At 46.4% G+C, this 11,306-nt stretch overlaps 1 protein-coding gene across 1 annotated transcript in view; it reads left to right on the top strand.

Moving 5' to 3' along the window:
* The window catches only part of LOC102875951 (chromosome unknown open reading frame, human C22orf31), a 21,825-nt gene extending 11,042 nt beyond the window's left edge, over positions 1–10,783 (top strand). The window contains exons 4-5 of the mRNA XM_006890524.1: positions 8,100–8,555; positions 10,349–10,783. Of these exons, the coding sequence (XP_006890586.1) occupies positions 8,100–8,555; positions 10,349–10,783 (891 nt within the window). The remainder of the gene's footprint in view (positions 1–8,099; positions 8,556–10,348) is intronic.
* Positions 10,784–11,306: the final 523 nt, after the last annotated feature.

Below are 11,306 nucleotides of genomic sequence, written 5' to 3'. Positions count from 1 at the left end.
GTGCGATTGGCACAGGACAGAGCGGAGTTTAGGGCTGTTGTACATAGGGTCGCTATGAGTCGCAGGCGACTCGACGGCACATAACAACAACAACAAGAATACTATCAAGGGAGCATTTTCTTTGTGCCATGCCACGATTAGATGGATCGATTCTGTGATTGGGGTGGTGGGAATGACGGTGGTGGTTGGAGACGGCGAGGTTGGCACAGGATAGAGCAGCGTTTAAGGCTCTTGTACATAGGGCACTATGAGTCGCAAGCGACTTGACGACACATAACAACAACAACAACAACATGCCATGTGCTTCCCACGCACTGTCCCATTTCATCCTCACCATAACCCTGGAGAAACACAATTACTACAGCCATTTCACAGCTGAAAAAAATGAAGGTTCAGAGAGTGAATACATGTGCCCATGAAGCAGTTGGTTTACATACCTTCATGTGTAGTTATTGGTAAGACGACTGTGGAGGGGAAGTCAATCCTTCAAGTGTGAAGGCCGATGGCTACACAAACTCTGTGCTATTCAGAATTTTTCGGTGTGGCTTTGCTAGCCACTGTCCTGGACCTTCAGCATGGCTAGGTAGGACTGTGTTAATGATGTAGATGAGGTCAGAGCACCTTTATATTGTTGTTATGTTGTTACTATTGTGTGGCATCAAATTGGAATTGACCCATAACTGACCCTCCAGTGGGTTTTCAGAAGCAATAAATCACGTGGGAGGAGATTGTCCATCCTTCTCCCTCAGAGTAACTGGTGGATTTGAACTGCATGCCTTTGGCATTGCAAGGCAGCTTCTTACCACTAGGCTACCAGAGCTCCTGTGTTAGGTGCTCAAACTGTCAAACCGAGTATGAGTCGTCGTGACCCTGTGAGCAACACTACCCTGTGCCGTCCTTATCATCCCTGACCCACGCCTATTTCCACAGTCAGTGTATCAGTTCACCTCATTGAGGGTCTTCCTTTCTTTCACCATCCTTTCACCTTTCCAAGAATGATGTCCCTTTCCAAAGACCATCCCCTTCTAACAACATGCCCAAAGTTTGTGAGATGAAGTTTTTCTATCCTTGCCTCTAAGGAGAAATCTGGTTGTACTTTCTCCAAAACATATCTGTTTGTTCTTTTGAGATAAAAGTCCATGGGATATTCAGTACTCTTCTCCAATATCACAACTCAAAGATATTGATTCTTCTTCTATCATTCTTATTCATTATCCAGTTTGCGGATGCACAGCAGGCAATTAGATAGATCAAGACTTGCATCAGGCACACCTTAGTCTTCAAACTGACATCATTGCTCTCCAAGAATTTGAAGAGATATCTGGCAGAAAACTTACCTCATACTATACATCTCCTGATCTGCTGATGGCTGATACCATGGATGTTGATTGTAGATCCAAGTAAGATGAAGTAGTTGACAATTTCAATCATTTTCTCGTTTATCATGATGTTGTCTATTGGCCCAGTGGTGAGGACTTCTGATATATATATATATATATATTCCTACTAGTTTATTTACAAAATTCAAATACAAATTTGAACCAATTCTTTCAATTTCCCTCACCCCCCACCCATCTGAACCTATTCAATTTAAGCCTTACAAGGCTTAATATGTATTACATCTATAATACATATTGAAAGCTGTAGTCCTTGACCTTCTGCAACAAGTATCTCAAGTCCTCCTCACTTTCAGTAAGCAAGGTTGTGCCATCTGCACAACAGAGGTTATTGATGAGTCTTCCTCCAATCCTGATGCCACATTCTTCTCCACAGAATCCAGCTTCTCAATTGATTTTCTCAGCATACAGATTGAATAGACACAGAGAAAGGATGTAGACCTGATACACACCTTTCTTAACTTTAAACGATGCAGTGTCCCATTGCTCTATTCAGACAACAGCTTCTTGATCTAGGTCTAGGTTTTGTATGAGTATGACTAAGTCTTCTGGGAGGAACATGCAAATAGTTATATGGATTGCTGAAACTGAGGAGGACCTGAAGTGCTTGCTGAAGAAGATCAAGAACTACATCCTTCAATATGGATTGAAGCTCAACATCAAGAAAACAAAGATTCTCACCACTGGGCTGATTGGCAGCTTTATGATAGACAGTGAAGAGACTGAGATTATTAGCAGCTTTATTTGCTTAGTTCCACAATCAACACTCTTGGTACCAACAGCCGGGAAATCAAGAGACAAATTGCATTGAGAAAGTCTGCTGTTAGGGACCTCTTCAAATTACTGAAGAGTAACATCGTTAGTCTGGAGACTAAGGTGCACCTATTCTAGGCCATAGTCTTTGCAATTGCTTGCTATGCGTCAGAGAGCTGGACAATGACTAGGGATGATAGAAAGAAAATTTATGCCTTTGAGCTATGGTGCTGGAGAAGAGTATTGAATATACCCATGGACTGCTAGGAGAACAAATAGGTTTGTCCTAGAGTGGGTGAAACCAGGCTGCTCCTTGGAGGCAAGGATTCTGAAGCTTTGTCTGACATACTTTGGTCATGTTGCAAGGAGGGACCAGTCCTTGGAAAGGGACATCATGCTTGGGATGGTGGAGGGACAAAGAAAGAGATGAGATGAATTGATACAGTGACTGGGTTAATGGGGGTAGGAGTGCCAGAGACAGTAAAGTAAGCACAGGATAGAGCAAGTTTCAGGGCTGTTGTACATAGGGTCGCTATGAGTTGCAAGTGACTCGATGGCACATAACAACAACAACAATGAGGAGGGTGGTAATTTTAGCTGCCTTGTAAGGCTTAAATTGAGCAGGTTCAGAAGCAGAAAACAGGAATCTCTACCATCCAGAAAGAAGTAGAGAGTACAGCGCATACTTCTTTGGGCCAGAGATTACTGCACACGATAGACTGAGACTAGCAGCAACAGCAGCAGAGATGGCAGAGAAGCAGAGACTGAGGGGAGGCAGAGCGGCACTGGAACTGTCATCCCACAGAGCCAGAGCCATGGGCCTTCACCAAGCTTACTGGAGGGCTGCGGGGAGCTGTCATGTTTGGCAAGACTGAAAGAGCTCTTGTAGCACCGGCCCAAAGCCCCAAAGAAGTGTTTGCCTCAGGTCCGAGGGCCCATGAGCACTTCTGTTTCCAATCTCAATTTTAACCTGTTGGAGAGCTCTGGGGGCCTAATGGTAAGCAGCTGCGCCACAATCTTGAAGGTGCTCAGTTCAAATCCCCCAGCTGCTCCGTAAGAGAAGGATGGGCAGTCTCCTCCCATGCAATTAACTGCCTCTGAAAACCTGCTGGAGGGTGCAGCCTACTCTGTGGCTATCAACAACTCTCCTAACAAGCTCCATAACTGTGAAAATGATGCTAATAATAACTTGTTAACTGATCAATGACTCTGCATTGCAAAAAATCAAGCTGAACAATTCCTGAACCCAGAAAAAGTGTCATGACAAGGCTAGTGTTTGTTTCAGATGTGACGTTAGGTTGGGCCACCAGATAAGTGGCAGACTATCATGGTGACAGAGTAGTTATAAATGAGGCTGGGTGTCATAGACCTTGGATGAGAGCAGCCTTGCTGTTACTAGCTGTGGGCCCTGGGACATGGTTCTTGAGCAACTCATGCCTCAGTTTCTCCTCCTGTAAAGCAAGCACCCAGTTGTGGTATCCAAACTCATGGAGTAGTGGATGCTGTTGTTGTGTATCGTCAAGTCAGAACTGACCCGTAGCTGACACTCTGGCGGGTTTTCAGAGGCAGCACGGGAGGAGATTGCCCATCCTTCCACGGAGCAGCTGGTGGATTCGAACCGTGTGCCTTCAAGCACACCTTAGTGGATTTGTTATGTGCCGGCGACTGTTCTCTTAGCAGTCCATGGTATATCCAATGCTCTTCTCTAGCACCACAGTTCAAAGGCTTAGTGGATATCTTAGGGGATAGCATTTCATAAAATGATGTCTCTAAAGTGCCTAGAACATGGTATGGCCTAAAACAAAGGTTCAGCATCATTTACTGATTTTGTTGTTGTAGGAGAAATAGCACAAGTCAAGGGAATGCTGGTGGCCTAGTGGTAAGGAGCTGTGTGTGCCAAATCTGAAGGTGCACAGTTCTATTCCCCCAGCTGCTCCACAGGAGAAAGATGGGCAATCTTCTTTAGTGAGATTTACTGCCTCTGAAAACTCACTGGAGGATCAGCTACTGGTCGGTTCCAACTCGACAGCACACACCACTACCACCACCAACAAGGTACCCTTGTTGGGACCAAGAAGTGAAAAGGAATTCTAAGTGAGGTGACCTATTGGGACACAATAGGATTTTTTTAAAAAAAATTATTTATTAATTTTAATGAACATTTACAGAGATTTTTGGATTTCCATTAATTCATGGCTGCATTTTTCTCCCTGCCCATCCCTCCCCCCACCCCCAGTTTGCTCTTCTCTTTGAAAAGTAAAAGAAAAAGTCCTTCATTGATATACAATCCCCTCCCACTCCCTGAGTACACTCCACTATGCAACCTTCATTCTGGACTCTTGTCATAATCATAACCATAATACCCAATCATATATTGCTTTTAGACTGTTCTTTCCCTCATCTATTTCAATATAGTATACATGATTTATCTAATTTTTCTCAGTCTCACCCCAACCCCCATGTCAGTCCTGTTCTACAACAGTGGCACTATGGAATATTTGTCCTTTTGTAGCTGAGATATTTCACTCAGCATAATGTCCTCCAAGGTCACCCATTTTGTATCTTTCATGAGTTCCTTGTTTTTCAATGCAGTGTAGTATTCCATTGTGTGAATATACCACAGCTTCTCTATCCATTCATTTGTTGATGGTCACTTAGGTTGTTTCCAACTCTTTGCTATTGTGAACAAAGCCTCAATAAACATGGGTGTGCATATATCTGCCTGTGTGGCAGTTATAATTTCTTTAGAGTATATTCCCAGTAGATGAATTGCTGGGTCAAATGGTATTTCTATTTGCAACTTTTTGAGAAAGCGCCACACCACCTTCTACAGAGGTTGCACCATTTTACACTGCAACCAACAGTTTTAAGTGAACTGCACTGAACAGAGGGCAGGTTCAGTTAGAAATGAATGGTGTGCTTCAGCAAGTAGCCAGATGACCCAGACGAAGATTCAAAGTGATTGTTGGAGTGGGAGAGGTGTGTGTCACCTGGACCTTGAGGAGAAAAAAAACCTATAACCAACTCAAGGAAAACAGACAGGAAGGGTGGAGTCTCTGGGTAGAGGAGGTGTGGGAAAGCAAACTTCAAGATGGGGAAGAAGAGAAAACAGGGTTCCTCCAATTATGTTTTCCTCACTGTCGTTTCTCTTCTGTCCTTGTGACACAGACAGATGGTAATTTTGAGGCCGCCTAGAAGCCGGTGCCACCTCTAGCTAAGACGCCAGACCTCGGCAGGCCCGTCCCAGAGACAAACCCTTTCCACCGCCCTGCTCTAACGCTGACCCACCTCCTGGGAGGTGAGGCCAGGGCTCGTGGCTCAATGGGGCCCATTGTCCTCCGCTGCGTCTGTGGGTCCAGCTGCCGTGGGGCCAGGAGGTGGTGCCACCACGGCCTGTGGTGTGGTCTGCCTGCAGCCTCCGCTCCATTCCAGGGACAACACAGGAACATTCAGACAGGCAACACATGCGAGTCCAGGAGCCCCTGCCAGACTCCGACGCGGTTTTTCCATCATTTCACTCTCCCCCGCGCCCTGGGCAGACAAGCCTCCCCTGGCATTTTGCTTCTGAACAATCTCAAACCACCAAGAGGACACCTGATAAGGAGCGAGGTGTGGTTGCTCAAGAGTTGTCTCTGGCAAAGGCGTCTTTTGTTCTGTTTCTAGCGCTCAACACTGCTAGCGCTCTAATTACTGCTTTTGCCATGGGGATATGAAAGAAAAACCACATTCCAGAGATTGTGTCCTGTCCTGGGGAGAGCCACGTAGGGAGGTGGCATCCCGTCCGGGGCTGCAGGAACGTGTTCTTACACTTCTGGTCCCTCAGCTTGGCAGCCCATCAGAGACATCAACTGTACCTTCTGTATACACCCCGACCCTCTTGCACGTGAGGATGCATCCTTCTATCTGCAGTCACCCACCTGGCCTGCGTGGTTGACTGTTTCCATGCACTGCTTGTTTCTTAAGAACACAGTAGCTAAATGCCATCTTTTGAGTAGCTTTCAACTCAGCACCTGATAGGTCAGCGAAGAATTGGCCCACAGGGTCTCCTAGGCTGTCAACCTTTACAGAGCAGATTACCACCAGGCCATTTCACCTATGATGTACCACCAACTTCTGGGTTTGCAGCTGAGTGCTGCCTTGTGCCCCCACGGCTCCTTCGAGGAAGATTATTGTTCTTGGGTGCCACTGAGTCAGCCCCGATCTATGTCAACCTGCCTGATCCTATGGCATCCTCAGACTCTGCTGTGCCCATTGCTGCAGTCACTGCATCGATACATCTTATCGAGGGTCTTCCTCTCTTGCACTGTCCCTCCACCCTCCCAAGCATGATGTCCCTCTCCAAGGACTGGTCCCACCTTGCAACATGTCCAAAGTATGTCAGACGAAATTTCAGAATCTTTGCCTCCAAGGAGCAGTCTGGTTTCACCCTCTTTTGGACGAATGTGTTTGTTCTAGTCATCCATGGTATATTCACTACTCTCCTGCAGCGACCACAGCTCAAAGGCATCAATTCTGTTTCTATCATCCCTAGTCATTGTCCAACTTTCTGATGCAAAGCAAGCAATTGCAAAGACCATGGCCTGAAACATGTGCACCTTAGTCTCCAGACTGATGTCGTTGCTCTTCAGTATGTTGAGGAGATCTCTGACAGCAGACTTTCCCAATGCAATTTATCTTTTCATTTCCTGGCTGTTGGTACCAAGAGTGTTGACTGTGAAGCCAAGCAAACTGAAGCTGTCAACAATCTCAGTCTCTTCAACGTCTATCATGATGCTGCCAAATAGGCCCAGTGTTGAGAATCTTTGTTTTCTCGATGTTGAGCTTCAATTCATAGCAAGCAGAGAAAAATATGCAACAATGAATGCATGAATACCCAACTTTTCTGTAAACTTTCATTAAAATTACAATTTTTTTAAAAAAGAGGGAAAATAAAACATAACAACAACAACAAACCCCATTAAAAAACAAAAACACCTGTGGCGATAAGCATAGCAAAATGGAACTTCTCCCAAAATAATTTAACCAGCAGATCTGATGACATAACACTCAGGCACACCCACATCACAAACCCAAGTGACATCACAAATACTAGGGATAATGGTTCAAAACTGCCTGCACATGAACCAGAAGCTGCAATTTGTCCACAGACGACTAGGCAGAGAAAGGTGACTAGAAATGTATATTTTTAAAAATAACCAAAAATTAATAATTTAAAAAAAAACTAAAAGAAGGACAAAACAAACAAACAAAAAGAAACAAGAAATTACATTATTTTGCCCCCTACTAAGCTAGCTAAAATAAAATTTAAAGCAACTGAATATGGTAAGGTACTTTTGTATTTTATGATGGCATTTCTTAGAAAGTCAGGCATCCTTAAGTATGTGATTTTTATCTAATCAAATTGTTCTTTTGCTCTTGGCGGGAGCCAGGAAAGGGAAGAATAGCATTCACCTTATACATTTTTCGGCCTTTAAAGACTATAGAGTATCTTTCCCTTTGAAGCAAGTAGTTTTTCTTGGCCTGTGGCTCTCTGGCTGGAAGATGCATTCAGTATGCGGTGGCCTTGTATCTGCTGTCAGTTCAGGGGTGTGACATGGTTCAGAGGTGACTTTAATTTGTAGAAAGGCCTTGAGTGACACTGGAGCTGATTGAAGCCACCAATTCTCTCATCTTCTCCAGCAGACAGGAATTGCTTTCAATTCCTTCTTTATTGGGTTCCTGAACCCCCCACTTCCTGCCCCTGTATGTCCTCCCAGTGCCTAGATGTCACTGTGACCTTGTGAAATACGGATCTTGCCCTTTCTGGGTATAAAAGGTTTTGGTGAGCTGGAAGAAACATGTATAGAGAGATTCCTATGTGCAATGTGGATGTTAATACTTTGCCTTCCAAGCAGTTCTTCGGATGATTGGTCTTTTGTTACTGCTGTTTTCCCCCTCTTGTAATTCCAGCATCCAGTCTATGTGAGACGAGACCCCAGCATCCCCACATATGGCCTGAGACAGTCCATCCTACTGAACACCAGGCTCCAGGACTGCTACGTGGACTCACCAGCTCTCACCAACACATGGACGCCCAGGAAGTGTGCAAGGCAGGGCCCTGGTGCCCCCGCAACACCGCCCACCTCTTCTTGGGAAGTCGTCAAGAATCCGTTAATTGCCAGCAGCTCCTTCTCTCTGGTGAAGCTTGTACTCAGACGTCAACTGAAGGATGAATGTGGCTGCCCTGTGCCGCACACGCTTGAACAAGCAAAGCCCTCCAAGAGATTCAAGCCCAAGGAGGGCCCAGTGGTGGAAACCACCCAAGAGCCCAGACCAACGACTTCCGTCCGTTCCCAGAGCCAGCTGCCAGGCGAGCTGCAGTCCGAAGAGCTCAGACGCAAACAGCCAGCAGGCGGCATCAGCCAGGTAGGTAGATGGTGACTAACAGTAGAGAGCAGAGGATGAAGAGAGGACACAAGAAAGCCAGAGGACATGTAAACATAAGCAATTGAGAGTTATACCAAGCTGGGGAGGCTGGAGTTAAAGACAGGATGGGAGCGGGTGGGTGGTCCAGAGCGGTGAAGGTACAAGATCAGGGCTACTTCTACAAAAGGATGTTGTTGTTGTGTGCTGTTGAGTCAGACTTGACTCATAGCTCTAGTGGGTTTTCAGAGGCTAAACTCGTGGGGGAGGAGATTGCCCATCTTTCTCCCACAGAGCAGCTGGTGGATTCGAACCACCTGTGTTTGGGTTGGCAGCGCAACTCCTTACCACTTACTTAGCAGCCACAGGTGTCCTATAAAAAGAAGGGGCTGTTGGCAAGCACAGGCAAGGATAACTTAGCATGAAGGGAAAATAGGGGAAGAGTGCAAAAGGGTTTGAAAGGTGGCTGTTGTTATGTATCATTGAGTCAGAGCTGACTCATAGCTGACCCTCCAGCAGGTTTTCAGGGGCAGTAAATCACACAGGAGGAGATAAACCGTCTTTTACTCCCACTAGGAGAACAAACAGATTCATCCTTGAGAGGGTGAAACCAAACTTCTCCTTGGAATCTACACCTTTGTCTGACATACTTTGGACATGTTGCAAGGAGGGAGCAGTCCTTGGAGAGTGACATCATGCTTGGGAGGGTGGAGGGGCAGCACAAGAGAGGAAGGCCCTCGATGAGATGGATTGATTCAGTGACTGGGGTAGTAGGGGTAGGTGTGTCAGAGATGATACGGTTGGCTCAGGATAGAGCAGGGTTCAGGGCTGTTGTATATAGAGTCGCCATGAGATGCAGGTGACTTGACGGCACATAACAATAACAACAGCAGCTGGTAGGTTTAAACTGCATGCCTTTGGGTTGGCAGTGCCTCATCTTACCACTAGGCCACCAGAGCGCCCCAGTTTAAAGTTAGGCTACTGTTAACATGTACGCACCTTTGAGGGAATATACCCTCCCACTCCCCACCATATACACAGGTGTGAATTAGAGCTCTGTGACCGTCCATGTTTGCCAGGTCATGTGTTTTCTGGGATTGCTTTAATGGCGGGGACATTGAACTTGATGTAGTCTGTAAGGTTGAGTCTAGCTTTGTCATTCCATACAAGCCTGTTGTTGTATAACATCGAATTGGAACCAACTCACATTTGGCTCTCTAGTGGATTTTCCGAGGCAGTTAATTGCACAGGGGGAGACTGACCATATTTCTCTTGATGCTCATATTTCTCAGCTGCTGGTTTTGAACCACGTACTTTTTGGTTGCCAGCCCAACGCCTTACCACTAGGCCACCATACATAGATAGTAGAGGTCCAAATTTCAGCCCTGACAAATAGAGTATGGCCTTGGGCCCATTAACTCTTTGTGCCTTGATTTTGCCATCTCTAAAAGAGGGAGTAGAGGCGCTGCCCTTTATAAGGACCAAGAGCCATTGCTTGCAAAGGGCTTTTGAATGGCTTAAGTCACAACAGCTTAGCTGCACAAAGCTTGTAGCCGTGTGACCTTGAGCACATCAAGTTCGATGTCCTTGCCTTTAAAGCTGCCCTGCTGACCTTACATGGTCTCAGGGAACACATGGCATAGAGGGGACACATGGAAGCTCTCAGTCAGCTAGAACACGATAGACAAATGCTGGTTGTTGTCGTAACCAAGACACAGGGACACAAATCCCAGAGAATTATTCTGAGCACCCTTCTCGGGTTTGGGGCTTGACTTCTCTTCTTTCTTCCTGGCTAGAGGAAGGAAAGTTCAAAGGAGAGAAAAGCCAGCTCCCGCCAAGATCTTGAGGCCAGATATGCCGAACATGTGGCCGCCACCCAATCGCTCCCTTGGGACAGCAGGGTAGCAGCCTGGGAGGCTCAGGCCCAGCTTCCTGAAGCCAGAATGAGGCTTCAGTCGTCGGAGGACACACTCACCATTCACGGTCTCCCCACTGAGGGTTACCGGGCTCTGTACCACGCCGTGGTGGAGCCAATGCTGCGGAAGCCCTCAGGGACCCCCAAGAGGTACAGCCTGGAGCTGGGCAAGGCTGTCAAGCAGAAGCTCTGGGAGGCCCTGTGCAGTCAGGATGCCGTCCCTGAAGGTGCCCAAGACCCGTCACTGGGCGGGCAGTGGCCTCATGTCAAAGAGGGGCTAGGGCTGAAGAAATGGCCCAAGTTAAGGAGTAACTAATAGGAGCTCCATGAGGCTCATGTCTTCTCTGCAAGGCATCTGAAAAATAAACACTACTTTGCACATTCTGTGTGGTCTCAGGGTGCTTTACACATCAGTGGCTTCCCTCCCAGGAAAATAACCTCAAGGCTGAGGGTGTCTCTCCATTCCCTTGATGTTCTTTCTAAGGACTAGTTGCTTGGGGCTGTAGGCCTGGCCCTTTTCTTACAGATGCTTGAGAGTGAAGAGTATTGAATATACCATGGAATGCCAAAAGAACAGATCTGTCTTGAAGAAGTGCAACCAGAGTGTTTGGAGACAAGGATGGTGAAACTAATCATCTCACTTATTTTCTTACATATGGTCTTGCTTATTTGGGGCATAGTTTCAGGAGGAACTTAGGCCTTAGGAAGAGCCATCAAGCCAGGAAAGGCAAGGGGGCCATGAAAGAGGAAGATCCTTAACAAGGTGGATCGACACAGTGACACCACAGTGGGCTTGGGCATGACAAGAGATGGTGGGGATGGAGGACAATGTTGTTCAT

The sequence above is a fragment of the Elephantulus edwardii genome, unplaced genomic scaffold (genome assembly GCF_000299155.1).
Source record: "Elephantulus edwardii isolate Elephantulus edwardi_28Jun2011 unplaced genomic scaffold, EleEdw1.0 scaffold00089, whole genome shotgun sequence".
Classification (NCBI taxonomy): Eukaryota; Metazoa; Chordata; class Mammalia; order Macroscelidea; family Macroscelididae; genus Elephantulus; species Elephantulus edwardii.
This window is presented reverse-complemented; position numbering and strand designations above follow the sequence as displayed.